The 18675-nt window shown below is 41.1% G+C and overlaps 1 protein-coding gene and 1 non-coding gene across 3 annotated transcripts in view; one reads left to right on the forward strand and one right to left on the reverse strand.

Moving 5' to 3' along the window:
- The window catches only part of Sec63 (SEC63 protein translocation regulator), a 70406-nt gene extending 52433 nt beyond the window's left edge, over window positions 1-17973 (forward strand). For both annotated transcript variants that reach the window (XM_021174202.3, XM_021174200.2), the window contains exons 17-21: window positions 766-924; window positions 2276-2377; window positions 9384-9482; window positions 13288-13392; window positions 14302-17973. In XM_021174202.3, coding sequence (XP_021029861.1) covers window positions 766-924; window positions 2276-2377; window positions 9384-9482; window positions 13288-13392; window positions 14302-14445 — 609 coding nt within the window. In that variant the 3' untranslated portion in view covers window positions 14446-17973. The remainder of the gene's footprint in view (window positions 1-765; window positions 925-2275; window positions 2378-9383; window positions 9483-13287; window positions 13393-14301) is intronic.
- LOC147002630 (Nuclear RNase P) lies at window positions 6244-6528 on the reverse strand. The gene has a single exon (XR_015048575.1).
- Window positions 17974-18675: the final 702 nt, after the last annotated feature.

Below are 18675 nucleotides of genomic sequence, written 5' to 3' on the forward strand. Positions count from 1 at the left end.
TTGCTGAATTACATTGGCATTTTGTTTAGAACAAGTGTCCATATTGCTTGTAATGTGTCTCTCCATCACCATAACCCACCGCATGTGCTTCTCCTTAAGCCAGTGTCACACTAGCTTCACTGCGGCTCTCGGTCTTCCACATGATAGTGTAAATTCCCTAGATGGTAATTTTATTGATTTTCTTAACTATTTTGCATCCAGCTAAACATTTAGAGTAAGTAATTTTCTCTAAAAAATAATTACTAAATTTAGACTGACATAATTGAGTCTCTGGTTTGAACGGGGAGTTAACATAGTACTGCTACCGAGTCTTTGTTCACCCTCTTTAGCTGTCTTCATTAACTTAGAGCTTCTTTACATTTTCTCAGCAGTAAATAACAGGTGTGGACATTTGTATTGCTGTGCACTTGATAACGTTTATTGGTTATTTTAAATGGAAGAAATAAAATTTTTTTCAGTGGCTATTACTGCTTTGCAGGCATGTAATAGCTTTTTCTTAAAACATTGACCTTGTATCAAGACATCTTAATGACTTGACATTGATTTTAACCATTTATAGATGTTCTAATTACTCCACATATGCAATTGCAGCTGTTGTGAGGGGAGACAATTTTTCTTTTAACCTTTATGCCCTCCATTTCTGCCTTTTGCCTTTCTAATCCCGAGCTAGTTTAGTTTTGTGGACAGTGAATTAGCTTCAGAGACTCAGAACGATATATACTGACTGAGATGATCAGAACTTTTGGTTTTGCTTTTGTCTTGTAGGAAGCTGCAATAAAGGAGGAAGAAGACGACATTTCTGACAAGGGCAGTGATTCTGAAGAGGAAGAAACCAATAGAGATTCGCAGAGTGAGAAAGACGATGGTAGTGACAGGGAGTCTGATAGAGAGCAAGATGAGAAACAAAGCAAAGATGATGAAGCAGTAAGACCTGGTGTTCTTATCCCTGTCCCCCTTACCCTCTTATGCTGAGAGCAGAGCCAGTGCACACCCCAGGTCCAGGTGTGTTAGTTAAATCATTTGAATCCTGTTTCTGATGACCGCTGGAGCTGGGGGTTCATTTGTTTGATTGTTTGCTTGCCTTAACTCATCCATTTTAGAATCTTATTACTTTACGAATGTGTTTGTTTTGAGGTATTCTCAAGGAAAATTGTTTCAGACAAGGATTAGAAATCCCAGTTTTCTTAAGTTTGTTGAAATTACAAAACAGAAGCAGGTCCTGTCTGAGTGACACTAGTTTGGTCTCTTTGTTTTGTTTTGTTTTTTAAATTATTTATTATTATATATAAGTACACCATAGCTGACTTCAGACCCACCAGAAGAGGGCATCAGATCTCATTGCGGATGGTTGTAAGCCACCATGTGGTTGCTGGGATTTGAACTCCAGACCTTTTGAAGAGCAGTCAGGTGCTCTTACCCACTGAGCCATCTCACCAACCCCTAGTTTGGTCTCTTAAGGAAAGCTGCAGTGATGGAAAGTGTCTCTGGAGATGGCAGTAAGGGAAGGCAGGAGCAGTCCTTAGAGGCTCTTCCATGCCTTCCAGAGCATCCTGAGAAGTAAACCTGGTGCTAGATAATCAGGAAAACGTAAAGCTTTGATTACTTGTTAGATCTCGAGTGCTTTTAGAATTTCAGAGATTATTTTCCCAACTCCACTCTAAGAAAGGTTTGTCGTGTTGTTTTCTGTATCTAGTATTCTCAGATGCAAATCAAGGTTTTACAGATGAGTTTCTTTCTTGCTTTCTTTTTCTTTTTACTTTGTATTATTTCTTTTTCTTTTCTTTGTCTTTGAACATGCTAGATATCAGGTTCAGCAGATTTAAAATAAATTAATATATGTTATGAAAGCTGAAGTAATGGCATAAAGATGTGATCAGCTAAGTTCTGAGGCAGAGGGATATTTCTTGTAGGCTTCTCTCAAAAGTTTATACATTAGGATTTTACTGTCCTGAAGGAATTAGAAGTTTAAAAGACTGGGAACATGCATTTAAGAGTTTAGGATGAGTGAAATAGTTTGGTAACTTCAGAGAAGTGTAGGTAGCGATGAAGACAAGAAGGAGAGGGAAGGAAGCTGTGTTGCAGGCTCATTAAGGTCAGATCTGGAACAGTCTTGTCATGTGCTGCAGGGCTTAGAGGCATAGTTACATGAGGTTTGTGGAAATGAACTTCAAATCCTTTGTAGCTAGTTGGCATTGTGAAGAGTAAAAGCTAAAAACGCATCTAAATGATCTCTGAGAGATATCAAATGTCACATATTGATGTTTTCTTCTCCCAGGAGTGGCAAGAGTTACAACAGAGTATACAGAGGAAAGAGAGAGCTCTTCTGGAGACCAAGTCAAAGATAACACACCCTGTCTATAGTCTCTACTTTCCTGAGGTGAGTTTGGCTCAGCCCAGTGTTGCTGTTAGTCCATTTCTGCTTACTGTACACTTCTCACTAGCTGTGTACTGCTTTGTGGGATGCTTACTGCTCCACACTATCACTAGTGTGATAACTAGTTTATTTTGATAGGTCACCCTCATAACAAAGAATATGTTGTAGCATGAATTATTTTCCATGAATATGTTGCTTACAGAGGATTAGGTTTTAAGTCTGTATGGTTTCCTATGCTTCTGTCACATCTGGTCCTGACACTGAGTATTGTGCTTAATGGCTGCTTCATTTAGTAGTGAGAGGAGGCTTATACGATAGATGAATGCTTTAGTTTTACTTTGGTTACTTGGCTGTTCTGAGTCTTTCACCCACATGAGTTTTAAGTAGGATGAAAAAATTCATCCGCGGGTTCTTTACTTAGCTACTTGGTACTCTTGTGCCAGGAAGTGTTCGTGGCCCCCAAAAGACCACCAAGGAGCCGACTCTGATGTAATTATGTGAGGATTGCTTTAGTACAAACTCCAGTTTGGGTTTACTCACTGCAGACCTTCAGGAAGGTCTGATGAAACCTCTCATCGGGACAAGGCTTTACAAAAAAGTAGAGCAAGTGAGGGGTGGGGTCCAACCAGCAAGCATCTAATTGAATATCTATCATAAGCCGTCTGGTGGGTGTTCTGAAGCAAGACCGTATACAATTATAGTCTGAAGGTACATCTGAAACAATCAGACTAATCTTTGATTAACTGTTGCTAGGGAGTAGCTAGAGAGTAACTCTGGCCAAGGACAAGCCATGGGGTCCTTCCTGATGCTTGAATTGATAGCTGCAGGTCAGATTTTCAGCTTTTTTTCTTTTTCTTTTTTTCTTTTTCTTTTACCATTTCTTAAGATGGGAGTCCCTTATTCCCCCCTTTCTCTGGTAACTAGAGGTTAATGAGACTTCCTGAAGCTTATAGGCTGTGTTATGGAGGGGCTGGCAGTGAATTATTGTCTCAGTCTATCATCATGTTTGTTGTGACATCAGTGCCAGTGTCGGCTATGTCTAATCTCATGAAAACAGCTAGTAATAGGGCTATGTCTTTATGACTCAGCTAATTCAGGCCAGGTTGTGTTGGTGACCTGAAAAGACTGGACCATCATATTTTAGAGGGGGTCAGGTTTGTCATTGTCCAGTTCTCATGGTGTCCCTATAGCTTGGATAGAGGCCCCAACAGTGGGAGACAGAAGGGAGTCTTGAGGCTGAGTTTCTTCCTGTTGCTCAGGGTCATCTTCAACTGTAAACGTGTATGTGTTGGATCTATGCTGCAATCCTGTCGACCTTCCCAGTGATGGATGTGGTCAAGATGACATCATGGGGACCTTTTAACGAGGCTCTTAATAACCCCTGGCTGGAGGGGGACCTGTTTCATAGATAACATGAAGTTTAGGCCAAACTTGTTTGTGAATCTTTGGACACCTTTGAGATAGTCTAGCAATTGGCACTCCTCGAACTCAGTGATGATCTCTGCCTGTATGTTAAGAACAATGTGGAGTGATATCCCGAACATTATTTTAAAAGGGGTGAGTTCTGTCTGGTAAGGGGAGTTTCATGCCCTATAGAGAGTAAAGGGAAGGAGAGTTATTCAGTCATCACTAGTCTCTTAGGTCAGTTTAGTTAAGGTCTCTTAGGATTTTGTTGTATTTTTTCTACCTGTCCTGAACTCTGGGGTCTATATATACAAGTTTTTAATATTGACTAGTCTCTGACTTACCTGGGGCACAAGAGCTTGTCCATTGTCTGACTATCAACTGAGGAAGCCCATACCTTGGCAGTATGTCCTCTAAGAGCTTCTTTGTCACTATGAATGTAGTGTCAGGTTTGGTGGGGAAAGCCTCAGTCCAACCTGAAAAGGTATCTGTAAACATCAGTAAATATTTATATCTAAATTTTTCTGGTTTTACCTCTACGAATTATGTCTCTTAAACTCTGGGCTTTGTGCCTCTAAACCTATTACTGGGTCTGATTTCTTTAACAGGTAGGCCACTGGCCAGATCTCTCATCCATGAAGAGATGGAAGGGCTTAGTCACATCTGCCAACCCCAAAGCTGGTGTAGAAATTTCTGTCTGGTCTCAGTGAGCCACCTCTGACCTTTTCTTAATATGTATCTCCCAGATCTAGGGAAGTCACCTGTAGTTGGCAGAATGGGGCCTTTTTAGCAGAGGCTTGATAATCTGAACTTTCCAGGGCCTCCAAGAGGTCCTAGTCTCCTTTAAACATTTTTGTTTGATTTCTAGTGCCACCAGGAAGTCATTCACAAACTGTAGGAGAGTCAGCTTAGGATGCTGGGTTCTCAGGTCTTCGCTCTTGGGTGCCAAGGGTTAGCCAAAGAAAGCATCTTTAAATCTAGCACCATACACCATTGGCGCTTAGGAGGAACAGCATTCAAGAGGGGTGTGGGGATTAGGGCTGCTGGGTGGATAATGAATGGGTTGCCCTGTTCACTCCCAAGTTGGGTAGGCCATGGGTGTTATTTAATTCCTGTTGCTCCTTGGACCTAGGATTTTTTTTTTTTTTTTTTTTTTTTTTTTGAAGAGACTTCATTTTCAGGTTTTAGTAAGACAGAATAGAATCTGATGCTTTGCTTTGCTTTTTTTTTTTTCTATCTTTCTTTTTTTTTTAATTTTTAGGGATACCATGGGCATCTTTTAAGGCCATGTTTTGAATAGGCATTTTTCCTTGTTGTATTTTCTGGCCCAGTGGCCCTCTTTTTTAATAATAAGTACGTTGGTTCTTTCCCATGTTGCACTTTAGGGCCTCCAGCCCCCCTTAGCTCTTTCTTAGAAGTCATTTGTTTCAGGCATCTCCTATAGTCCTCTGGATTGGCCATGGCTGCCGACAGGATCTCTGTCAGATCACCAGTCTTTTGTTTTCATTCTTAGACTCTTTTTCTAGTCCCTAAACCCTTTGTCACTTTTTTTCTCTTAATATTTGGTGCTGCCTGATAGATAAAGGGTAGAGCTACCACTGCTTTCATCTTTGGCCAAATTAGTCGTTTTGATACCTGCCAGTAGAGACTGGTGACTTAAGAATCCCTTCTTACAGGCTGGAGAGATGGCTCAGCAGATAAGAGCACTGACTGCTCTTCCAGAGGTCCTGAGTTCAATTCCCAGCAACATGGTGGCTCACAACCATCTGTAATGGGATCTGATGTCTTCTTCTGGTGTGTCTGAGGATAGCAGCACAGTGTATTAAATATGTAAAATAAATAAATAAATAAATAAATCTTTAATTATTAAAGAAAAAAAAAGAAACCCTCCTTACTTTATCAGTACTGGAGTCCCAATCTGGGTGGGTTCAGGGAAAGCCAGCACAGATAGCTGCTTGGGTGAAGTTTCCTGGCCTCTGTCTGTGGTGAAGACAACCTGCCAGAGCTGTTGGTAATTATCTCAAGTGGGCTTGTGGGTGAAGAGGACTGTCTCTAGGAAATTAATTAAATCTTGAGGGTTTAATTAATCTCTGAAAAGCGGGAGTTCTGAATTCTCCAGTAAAAGTCACTAGTGGCAAGGGGCCAATAGGATGAAGTTGTTTTCCTTGATCACCGACTAGCCCAGCTGCACACAAGGGCAGGACAGACAACAGACTCAGGCTCAGAAGCCCAATCTCAACTTTTTATCTTTGGGCAGAGAGAGTTGGGGGCAGAGCCTCTAAGAATTTAGTCTGAAGCCGTCCTGGGTTGCCACCCTAACATAGCAGTATATTGTCTTGTTTATTCTAGCTCTGAGTAGGTAGGTGACTGCACGTGGAAGGGAGTGGTTGTTGTTTCTAGGTGGACTAAATGTGGCAGGATGGTGTCAATGGAGACCCTCTCCTTACAACTCAGAGGCTACATCTACAGCCTACATCTGCATCTTGTTCAGACAGGGAGCGAGCATTTCTCCTGGCAGGAAGGGTAGCAGCCACTCACTGAACAAAATGAGTGACCAGGAGTCTGTTCTACGCTCCGGTGTGGAAGGAGACATCTGCCAAATTGGGGTCTCTTTGGTCCAGGCTGTCCTTGCTTGGAGCCTGTTCTCTGGGAACTCATCTTCCATTTGGGGAGATCTTCGTTAGGGCCACGGGAGGCCCTAGTCTCAGACCTTTCTAGGGGCCCAAGGACGCTTCCCCACCCCTGCCTGTGCTCAGCTGAGTTTCCTGCTTGCAGCTTGCCACCCCACCAGGCCAAGGGAAGCCCTTGACACCCTTGTGCGAATTGTCAGGGACCATGGTTCTATGTGTCCCACAGCCGGTGGGAAGCAGGTGGGAAGCAGTGGGGAGGGCCCCGTAAGCAGCACTGAGAAGGGGCACAGAGCCCTCCATACACCCCTGGGGTGCACCACAGTGCCATGATGGTGGGCCCGATGGTGGGCCCTGTCTCCCCGAAGATTTGTCTGCCTCTGCCTCCCTATTCCTGAGATTAAAGACATGTGCCACCACGCCTGCTTTCATAATTAAGCTATATTGTAAACAAAGTTTATTTGAGCACAGCTTCACTCATTCTTTTCATGCTGCAACAGCAAATCTGAACACCTGCCGAGGTCTCCATTAACACTGCATGTTGAGAGTGTTCCGTTTGTATAAACTTTGTATACTAAACAAACGTTGCAGGATTTGTGATCACACACTTTACGGTGTGATATTTACTGATAAAACCTGTTTCTAGTTGTGGTGTGGCTTGCCACTTAGCACACACCTTTAATCTCTTTGGTTGGAACATAGACATGCCCTTAGTACACACTTTTAATCCTAAACAATGAAGTTTTGTAAAGTTAGTTTATAGAAGAAAGCCATGTTTGAAGGTGATGTCTAATTGAGTGGCAAATTAATTGAGTACAAGATTTGACTGAATAGGTTATGCCCAACTCTCACGAGAAAATGTTACTTAAAGCAGTGCAGAGAAAAAGATTTTACCAGGACAGTTGTATAGAGAGACAGGCTGCAGAGAGAACAAGCCAGGGAGAGGAGCCAGAAGATTTGAACAGAGAGAGTTAGTGAGAGGCCAAGAAAGAAGAGGGATTTGTAAGGGTGGGGCTGGGAAGAGAGGAGAGAGGGGCTGCTGTGCTCAAGATAGAAAAGCAATTTAAGAGAGGAAAAAAGAAGCCAGATGGAATCAGTCAGCTTGGAGAGGAGTTTTGGACCAGAAAAGTTGAGTTGACCAGCCAGTGAGAAAACTAGAAATGGTGAGCTTATTTAGCAGTAAGTCTCAGAGACTGAAAACATTCTAGGCCTGGATTAGATTGTACAGAGGCTAGGTTAGTGGAGACAGTAAGCCTCTGAGACAACAATTAATTCTGGCAAATAAAAGATATTCATTCTCTCTCTCTCTCTCTCTCTCTCTCTCTCTCTCTCTCTCTCTCTCTCTCCCCCTCCCCCACTCTCTCTCCTTCCTCCTTCTCTCCCTTCTTCCCTCCCTCCCTCTCTCCACATGCACAGAGAGAGAGGCAATCATTCTGCTACTCTAATCAGTGCACATATGTGATTTACTTAATAGCCTTGCTCATTCTAAGTGCGCTGTAACCTATTGCACTTAACAAAAGAGCTCTTTGTTGAGTTAAAGATACACAAAAGTAATAATGAAAAAGCCAGGGCCAGGGCCAGTGAGGTGGGTCAGTAGATAAGGAACCTTCTGCTGACCTGAGTTTCAACATGATGGAAGGAGAGGACTGCTTCCACTGGTTGTCCTGACCTCTGCACATGTGTCATAGTATACTTGCACCAGCATGCATATAAACACACACAAATAAATACACACAAAACCACAAACATTTAAAAATGAAAAATAGTCAAGCAAAAATGTTTCTAAGTGACCGTTTAAGGGTAAAAAAAATGGAAAAGATATTGATACTGGTTTAAATATTTTCCAAAGAAATTATTTCAATAGAATTTTTCTCTCTCTTTTTTTTCTTTTTTTAAAAGCAGGACCTCTTCTAAGTGTTGGAAAATTGAGAGTTTCGGATAGTGCTCTTTTGATTAATATATATTTAGCACATCCTGGAGTTTACTTTTAGTTTCTAATATTTTCCTTTAAACCACTTAAGAAGGTATCTTTCCTGCTCAGTCCCTACTTAAAAGAAGTGATCTAAGCAGACATCTAGCATTAGTTCACTACTGGAAATGCAGCACAGTGATGGTTGCGGGCACATGGAGGCTTATGTTTATGAATAAATTCATTTCTGCCCTTTGTTCTATCATTTCTAATTCCCAGCTCTCTCTCATTATGCATTCTAGTGGCAGTTTCCTAATGAGCTTTTTGTTGTTCTGGTCTTCTGAAGTTCAGCTAGAAATGCTGACTGAGCTTTCTAAAATAGTAGTGTGCAATTAAAGATGGATAGAAGCCCTTAGAATCTGAGGTGCTCTCTTTTAAGATATTGCCAGGCAGTGGTGGCATATGCTTTTAATCCAACAATCAGGAGGCAGAGGCAGGTGGATCTCTGAGGTTGAGCCACCCTGGTCTACAAGGGAGTTCCAGGGCAGGCAGGGCTACACAGAGAAACCTGTCAAAAATAGATAGATAGATAGATAGATAGATAGATAGATAGATAGATAGATGATAGAGATAGGTGATAGATATATGATAGATATAGATGACTGATAGATATAGATGACAGATAGAAAGTTTAATGTATTGCACTGCCCAAGTCCCTTCTACTTATACATTATGATATTGTAATAATATAAAGTGTTTCCCTTTTTTAGAATACTTTTTGTCATTTTAAAATTGTGGATTTTTAAGATTGAGATCTATTAGTAGCCTTTATGGGGTTGTTGAAACTCCAAAAATTATTTGGAAAGTAATGAATGAATGAATGAATGAATGAATGAATGTATCTTGCAGTTGTTGTGTACATTTTGTTCTATTGATACAGTGCTTGGATCAGTACTAAGGATATAACAAGGATAGAATTTTCAAAATCAAGACAAATTTAAACTGTTTCTCCAGTTCTTCCTGATAACTCATGCTCTTTTTCTTTTTTTTCTTTCTTTCCTTTTTGCAGGAAAAACAAGAGTGGTGGTGGCTTTATATTGCAGATAGGAAAGAACAAACATTAATATCCATGCCATATCATGTGTGCACACTGAAGGATACAGAAGAGGTAATTAGCCAACAATATTTGTTTTAATATCTTACCTTTATGATGTTTCATTAAAATTTTAATAATGTGGCTTACTGTATTTTGTTCATTGCATTTTCTTTGTTTTTGTTGGGGCCAGCCTGTATCATTAGTTCTGGGGTACATGATGGTCTTTCCAGATACCTGCACTTATGTGTATGTACACACACACATCTATTTAGAATGAAAATAGTTTTTGTTTTTTTAAGGAAGGGAGGATTAATCTCAGAAGGGTCATCCATGTTTGACAAATAGTCCTTTACTTTTACTTTCATGACAAAGTTAAGACACAGAAGTAAACTTGTTCTTACAGTAGTCGGGAATCAGAGAGAATAGGGAAAGGGCAGGAGACAAGATAGACCCTTCATAGGCACACCCCTTCTGTGGCCTACTTCCTCTAGCCAGGGTCTGCCTCCTATTGCCCATCACCTTTCAATATGTCATCAAATTATGTTGCCATCAAAGGGTTCATCATAGATTGCATTGCATCAAGTTTGTGATGAAGAGTCATTTACTCAAGAAGTTGTTTACTCATGGAAGCTGAATTCTGTTCTACTGTATCTTGGGGTATGTGGATGTGTGTATGAGTGGTTTGCAGCCTGTGGTCCAGCTAGTACAACAATGGCTGTCTCTCAGCAGTCCACAAAACTGGACATCTCAGATGGTCTTCAGTGTATGTTGGAATCCCAAAGCAGTAGGATATATGAACTTGCCAATAAGAGTGAGGGCAAGCAGATAAAGAGCAAAAGCTGCTGTCTTCCATGTCTTTTATATAAGCTACCACTAGGTGTGGCCCAGGTTTAGGGTGGGTCTTCTGACCTTAAATGATGCAGATTTAAGGTTGATCTTTCGTAATTACTGTTCTTTTTCTGTGAAGAGACATCATAACCAAGGCAGCTTTTACATTGGAAGGAATTCAGTGGGGGGTCTTATTTACAGTTTCAGGAGCCTAGACCATTAGCATAATGGCAGGGAGCAGGCCAGCAGGCAGGTGTGGTGCTGGAGAAGTATTTAAAAGCTGTAGCTTGATTTGTAGGCAGAGAAAGGGAGATGAGGCCTGGCATGAGCTTTTGAAATTTCAAAGCCCACCCCCAGTAGCACAGTTCCTCCCCCAAAGCCACACCTCCTTATCCTTCTCAGATAGAGCCACTCCCTGATGCCTAAACATTCAATAAATACATGAGCATATGAGGCCGTTCTTATTCAAACCACCACACTTCACTCTCTACCCCATAGGTCTATAGCCATATCATAACGCAAAAATGGGTTCAGCACAACTTCAGAATTCCCTATCATCTGACACAGTCTCAACACAGTTTTAAAGTTCAAATTCTCTTCTGAAATTCATGGCAGCCTCCTTAACTGTATCCCCCTATAAAGTCAAAATCAAAAAGCAGATCATATACTTCCAACATACAATGGCACAGGATAAACATTGTCATTTCAAAAGGAAGGAAGAGGACATAGTGAAGAAATGATGGGCCAGGGCAAGACTTAAAACCGAAGGGCAAACTTTAAATTCTGTATTTCCATGCCAAAACACTCTTTAGATCTTCAATTCCTTTCAGCTTTGTTGACTGCAACACACTTCTCTCAGTCTGGTTCCACTCCCAGTCTGCAATTCTCCTTGTCAGGCAAGTACTCGGCTCGCCTACACAGTTCATGTCATCGATTTTGTTGTTACTGGGACTCCCGCACCCCTCCAACAGGATTTCTCTATGTGGTCCTGGGTGCTCTGGATCTAGCTCTGTAGACCAGGCTGGCCTCGAACTCACAGAGATCCACCTGCCCCTGCTTCCTGAGATCTGGGATTAAAGGCGTGTGCCACCACTGCCCAGCACTCCATTTTTATTTTCCTTGTGGTATTTATGTAGATAATATACAGATTATTTGCCCTCCCCAAATTTTACACAAAAGTTGGCAAATACTGTGCTTCACAACCGACCTTTTTTCTTCTAACAATAAAACTTGGGCCTGGGTCTCCTGAGTTACAGTCTCTTGCCACAAGTGTAATGCGGTTGTTAAGAGTGAGCACTGATGTGATGCAGCGTCACAGTTCAATTCATGTCCCTGCATATCTGCCACAGGCTCTGCTTCCTCTTCAAGTTCACAAGCAAAAGGAAGGTCGCACTTGGTTTTTGCTCTCAGCCCTTTTTTCTCTGAGTACATACACACCAGCCAAGCATGGCGACCACTGGAGTCAGAACTTGTAGCTCCTTTTTTGTTTCTTCACACGATCCTTTTCAAGACCCCGCCAGGCTGTTTTGTTAGAATATCAGTGTAACTTGTCTCACTGCTTACTCACTACATTTCTTACTGGTCAGATATTTCATGTGTCACACGTTGTGTTTGTCCCCATTTGTAGTGATAAGGCTTCCTTATTTCCAGAGTGTTTGGTGAACCTCATCTGTGGTATGTTATTTGGGCATCGTACTGTTCTCTGGATATTTTTACCAAATGTTTCCCATGCAGTGATGGTTTGGCTGTAAATCACTTTTTACTCTATAGTCTGAATTTGTTTTAAGAGTGGCATATTTTTGTGTGTACGTTTGTTCCCTTGTTTTTATTTGATCTCTTAACTTGGATGTCTTTCTTTTACTGTGAGGAAGTGAGTCTTTAAACATGAAAATGAGTATCCCCCCTATTTGTTTCAGGCCCCAGTTTTACAAGGTCTGGGGTTACAGATTCTTACCACAATAGCCTATATTAATTTATAATATTGGCTACAAAAATCTGGAATTTGGAGACTGGAGGCAGATAACTAGAGTATAGAAATGTTATTTTAAATATGCATTTTTACTCTCATATGGAATTGAAATCCCTAAGGCTATGTTACTGTTTGTATTTGTTTACGACTTGATAGGAAATTTAATACCCTTTTGGGCTTGTTTTTATATAGTTTTCTGTAATTTATACTTTATTTTTCTGCTATGGATAGATGTTAGGATAGTAAAGGGCCTTATTAAAACTAACAAATCATTTATTGAAATATAATGGAATAAAAATATGTAATTCTTTTAAAATTTGTTTTCATAATTTTGAGTTTCATATATGAATATAGTGATTTCTAGTTGTTTTTTTATCTATTCTTCCCTTGCCCTTTAAAGCCCTGTTTCCCAACAAGTAAATGTGTGTGTTTATTTGTATGTTTCCTACTGAGTTTCATTTGGATGCTTGCATGAGTGTGGGTGAAAAGCTGTTTACTGGAAAGTGGGCACCTTCATCCCCAGCAACTGCCAGCAGCAGTCCCTTGGGAGTCTTGGGTCTTGTTGGAGTCCAGGCTTATGTGGTATAATCACCAATGCAGTGAGTTGGGAGTTCAGCGGCCCTGTCATGTCCTCAAGACTTTCTGCAGCAGATCCCCGCTCCAGCTCTTACATTCTTTTTACACCTTCCTCCCTTTGGGCAGGAAGCGTTCTTTTTGGATTTTTAAGGCATAAATAATTTATTATGGAAATAGAATTTGGCAAAAATTACTTTTTATCTAGCCAAGTCTATTTAACCTTTCATTTATTCATACTTTGATTCTTTATTGCATTTCTTTTGAGTTTTAAGGTGGCAGCATAGAATTTAATATGCTTTCTTGAGCTGTGTACATGGAAATGAACCCCAGTAGTTCTGCTTAATTTGATTTCCTTTTTGTTTAGAGTTTATAATAGATGAGATGGAACTCACACGTGCTGTTTGTTATTATGACAGTGTGTGCAAATCGTCTGCTCAGCCCTCTGAGGCAGGAAGTTTAAAGGCATTCTCTTGGTCTTTAAAGTGTTGATTTTTATCTTCTTAGGTAGAACTCAAGTTTCCCGCACCCGGCAAGCCTGGAAATTATCAGTATACAGTGTTCCTGAGATCAGACTCCTATATGGGCTTGGATCAGATTAAACCACTGAAGGTAGGACAAGTGAGCAGTCACTGAGGGCACATGGCGTGGGCCCTGAGCAAATGCCTGAGGCAGGCTGGAGACACAGAAAGACCATCTCATACGCCTTCAGTAATAGCTAGATTTTTAAGGAGCCCTGCACTTAGATTGTACGTTGCTTTAGTGGTCGTTTTAATGTGCTGTAACATGTGGTACATCTCAGGGCTTTAAAAAGGCTGGTGGGGGTCAGATGGCGGCAGGGCTCATTTTTCCTTAGACTTTACTGGGAGTGTTTGTTGATTTCTGAAATGAAGATTTTTTTTGTACTTTTGGGGTTTTTTGTTTTGTTTTGCTTTTGTTTTTTTAAATCATCTTAGAACATAAACTTTGTGTATGGTTTGAAAAACACTTTACTCATTTCCCTTGAGCTTTTCATATCCGTCATCTCTTAGATTAGTGAGATTGTGCTAAATCATTGTGACACTGTTCAGAGTAAAGGAGACAGGAAAGGTGAGTCTGTCTTTCCTCCTGAAAGCTCTGTATTTCTTGTGTTGGCCATAGAATGTTACTTCCTAGAAATCTTTGGAAGGCATACTTGAATTTTTCTTTCTTCAGCCAAAGACTTCTAATTAGAGACCACTCGGTGTTATTGCTTAGGAATCATGGTTGTTAGTAGTTTGTGCCATAGAAATACTTTCTTAAATACTTAAACTTCCACAGAGTCAAAATGTTGAAGAATATTAGAAATTGAATTACATTACTAAGTATATTTAGCATTTTTATTTGCAGAATAAAGAATCTTTGTATTGAATGTGCTGACTGTAGAGTTGCAGCTACAAAGTTCACTTCTCTGTGGTTGCCACAGTCAGAGAAAACCTTCACTAGATAGTGTTCTCATTATTCTTCTCCAAATTCCTGACATATGTATTTAATTGTCTATAGTTGGAAGTTCATGAGGCCAAGCCTGTGCCAGAAAACCACCCACAGTGGGACACAGCGATAGAAGGTGACGAAGACCAGGAAGACAGTGAAGGATTTGAAGACAGCTTTGAGGAAGAGGAGGAGGAAGAGGAAGGTGGAGACTAACCCGTGTGAGTGGACCACAGCGTTTGCACATCCTTGCAAACATTGCTGCTCTGTGAGTGGTGATAAAGCAGCAGCAGTGAGGACTGATATGGAGGGAAGGGTTGCCGACTTTACTAGAAACGGATGCAAAAAAGAGGCCGCTGGTGCCAGGGTACAATCTGAAAAGGGTTTTTAAAGCCTTTCAGCTATGGGGTGGTGCGTTTATCTCATCTGCAAACGATAATAAATCCTTTGATGTTCCAACTGTCCAGAAGTGTGGGCTGTGCATTACCTGAGTATGCTCTCAGTAAAAGTCAAGGTACATGAAAACAATCTATAAATGAGGAGCTCTTCTTTGTTCAGCTTTAGTTTTAGTAAACATTAAAATATGATAAGCATCACACATGTTTTAAGTAACGTCTGCTCAAGTTTTTAATCTGTTAGTAAGCTCTATTATTCATTTATCAATATTTTACAAATGGTAAGATTGTAACAGTTCAATATGTGAGTTGAAACCATAATTTTCATCTATCTTGGCCATAACTTAGCATTCTCACACATTCCACATAATACAGAGGGCTACATTTTAGAATTTTCCATTCTTAATTGCCCAGAGTTAGCAGACGTTATAAAAGTGGCTTTTATTGGCTTACAGCCTCTTAAAGCCTCTGGTGGTGTCAGTGCAGGATCGAATTCATCTGATAAGCTTCAGGGCCAAAAGTTACTCCGGGACCACACGTTCTCTGATGCTCGGTTGATGTCATTCAGCCTTTTGGAAAAGGTTCACTAGAAAAGCTGAACTACATTCGTAGCTTTTAACCTACCTGACTCTGTCCGAAGCCTTCTGAAGACAGTATAACTACAGCATACAAAGGAGGCACTTTTGTATTCATTTGGACTCCTGTTAATAAAATAGAAGTTTGACTCATTTTATGTTTGTAATCGTGTGTGTCTTTTTACTCCTAGAGAAAGGGCATAAATAGGGTAATGTTTTATTTTTCAACTCAAAGTTTAATATTGTACCTCACTGTGGAAGTGACTGCTATCTCTGTATACTCTTGGAAAACCCAGGAAGAAGAACTCTTTTCTCTCATTTAGTACAACCTAAAAGGTAGTGCTCAACACAGAGTAGAAATATGTGTGTGATGAGTCACTGAGGTCAGAGGAATATTTTTATTACTAGACATAGAGGACACACACGTCTACAGTACTATAAGACTGACTGCAATAATCCTATCAAACTCTCCATAGGCCAAAGTACTGTTGCAATACTAACTTATCACCTGTTTATTTAAAAGGTTGCTACTCTTCCTGCAGAATTATCGCTGGTATTTTGTTACTACAGTAGTTGGAAATAAAATTTAAAAATTACCAAAAATATGAATTTTTTGTTATTGTTCTAAATTTAAGATGTAACATGTAACAGTTGTTCTCACTGGAACCCTGCTTCCTTCCCCTGCAGGCCCTGGTGTGTGGCTTTGCCTTCAGATCGAGACTGGCTGGGAAGCTCCAGCGTTGGCTGGCGCTGTTAGACATGCAGGCGGGAGGGAGGGAGGGAGGGAGGGAGTCAGCTGTGTCAGGTGAGCCGAGATGAACAACCAGAGCTGTGCTGGTCACATTTCCTAGTTCTCCTGAGGGAGCCAGGCTCAAGGATGGCTTCTCTAGTGGCTCTTTGCCCTCTGAAAGGTGTACAGACTGTTCAGACAACTGGCTTCTCTGGCTTGAGGGTCTCTGGTGAGGGTTTTACACCCTGATAACTGCACCATGCTTACAAAACAGCATGTCTTCCATGACTGGAAATCCCAACAACTTGATTCTGTTTGCCTGTGTTGTGATGTGTAGCAACATCTCAACCTAAAGAACCAGTTTTCCTCTTAACAAGTGCTTTGGTGAAAGACTCCAGCTAGGGTGCTCGCCTCTCTACTCAGTCACTTAACTCCACATCCCTATTTTTCTCTGGATTAATAATTTGTCCAAGTTTGCATTTAGTTGAAGGGAAATACAGAGTGAAATTGATTATTTGCAGAATGTCTGTCAAAAGAGAGCTTTCCACAAGGAGCCTTCCTGCTAGTGGGAAGTGTGGCAGGTGCGAAGGCTGACATCGGACAACCTGACTGAGGTCTCAGACCCAAAAGCAGATGTTTGCAGTCTCTAAACTGTTGGGATTTTTGAGAAGACTCGAGACATTGAATTAAGATTCTGTGTGTGGAGCAATCTCGTTCTTTGCTCTGCCTTTCCCAGCATGCCCTAGGGGTGGAGATGAACAAGCTGTTGAGTGGTACTGTCCTGCTGTGCTGGACGTTCAGGCCTGTCCGATACCAGTTCCTTCCATGTGGAACCAGGCAGTGTACTGAGGCTTTCTTAGTGTGACTTGATTTGTTTTTTGTTTTTGAGACTCACTATATAGCCTTGGCTGGCCTTGACCCACAGTGTAGCCCAGGTTGTGGACCTTGTAATCCTCCTCTGACCTCCGTCTCTGGAGTAATAGGATTACAAGCAAGAGCCACCATGCCTGGTGTTAACGTATCTGCTACATGGATTCAGGTATCCGCTCCAGCTGCCTCCTACCATACACTGGAGTGTTGTTTAGTAATAATGTGTATTTCAAATGCACTACATGTTTTTGAGGGATTGTTTATCATGTATTTACTGAGTTTCCATGTCCAGGCTCTGTCATTAGGCACTGTAGCAATATGGACACTCTCTGTGTTAAGGACTTAACTTGGACTTTTAGTCAGCACATGGTGGGAATTTCTCCTTCTTTCTCCACTGGCACAGTGGCCAATGCCTCCCTCTTCCTTTCCCTTTCCCTTTCCCCTTTCCCCTTTCCCCTTTCCCCTTTCCTTTCCTTTCCTTTCCTTTCCTTTCCTTTCCTTTCCTTTCCTTTCCTTTCCTTTCCTTTCCTTTCCTTTCCTTTCCTTTCCTTTCCTTTCCTTTCTTGTTCTGTTGTTGTTTGTTTGTTTGTTTGTTTGCTTGCTTGAGTTTGTCACTAGGCAGAGGAATTCTGTTTGAAGGAACTAGCTATTGTTAGGTGGCCTTTGCCTAGCCCCTTATCCCCTTTGAATAAAGCAACATGTATCTTTTGTTGTTAAATGCTTCTTTTTTGAAGCATCTTCTCGACTCTATGAATCCCCTATTTAGTCTGCCTTAAAGTGAAACAACGATCAGTGAACCGAAGCATGACATTTTACCAGCTGTGCAGTGTGTCTTGAGATGTTAGCATCATCATGCACTTAAACTTGACACTAGGGCTATTTTACAAACCTTAACAAACAAAACAGATGCCACCTTGTACATTATCCTGTTACTGAGCTAAAAATCCAAATAGCAATCATGGGCATGCTTTAGAACTGTGGTTTCAGGCAGGGGTATACATCCTGGGGGTATGCAGATACTAAGTCCATTGAGGAAATGTTAAAATAATGATTGATTCTTTGTATTTAATCTCATCCTTTTAAATTTCTATTTTTATGTGTTTTATAATGTACATAATATATTGTACAGTTGTACACTTATATAATTTATAAATAAATAATACATTTATTGGTGCATTATTTTTTTCCCTGATTTTGGTGTGTGATGAAAAGATTCGTGTACTACTGTTTTGTCGTATAGATAGGATGACGATTCAATGATCTGAAGGTTGGGGCTTTTGGCACTCTGCTATCTGAGTTGACAGTGACATACTTTGACACCAGGAGGCAAGGCTTCATTTGTTGTATCTAGATCTCCTGCTGCCCACAAGAACAAAGAGAATGGATGCCCTTGGAGTGGGGCCATGAAAGAGGAAGGACTGTACCTGCCATGAGCTGGGCAGTCATTGGCGGCTGCAAATTAAAGGCTGGTGTGGGAAGGACCATCCCTCCAGTGCAGAAGGAGCCATGCGCCTGCATGATGGTAGCAGTGGCCGCCACTTAGGTGTGAGCAGATTGTAAACATCACAGTTACCCTGTATTTTCCAGCCTGGTTCCAGTAGAGGGCGATAGGGCCATAGTTCATTTTCTTTATAAGAATGTTTGGGGAGACTAAACCAATACTTCAAAAATGATTTTTATTTATTTATTTTTGAGATGAGCGATTGCCTGTTTCTCAGCCGTGCCTCAAATTCTTGAACTCACAGTCTTCCTTGAATCTCTTGAACAGCTGGGACTGTAGGACAGCACCACTGTGCCCAGCTTTATGCTGTGAGAGAAGGGCCAGTCAGGTAAAACGTTGATGTGCTCCTTATAGAATTCAGGTTTTTGTATGGTG

This window comes from Mus caroli, unplaced genomic scaffold, assembly GCF_978045245.1.
Source record: "Mus caroli unplaced genomic scaffold, Mus_caroli_1 scaffold_9, whole genome shotgun sequence".
Classification (NCBI taxonomy): domain Eukaryota; kingdom Metazoa; phylum Chordata; class Mammalia; order Rodentia; family Muridae; genus Mus; species Mus caroli.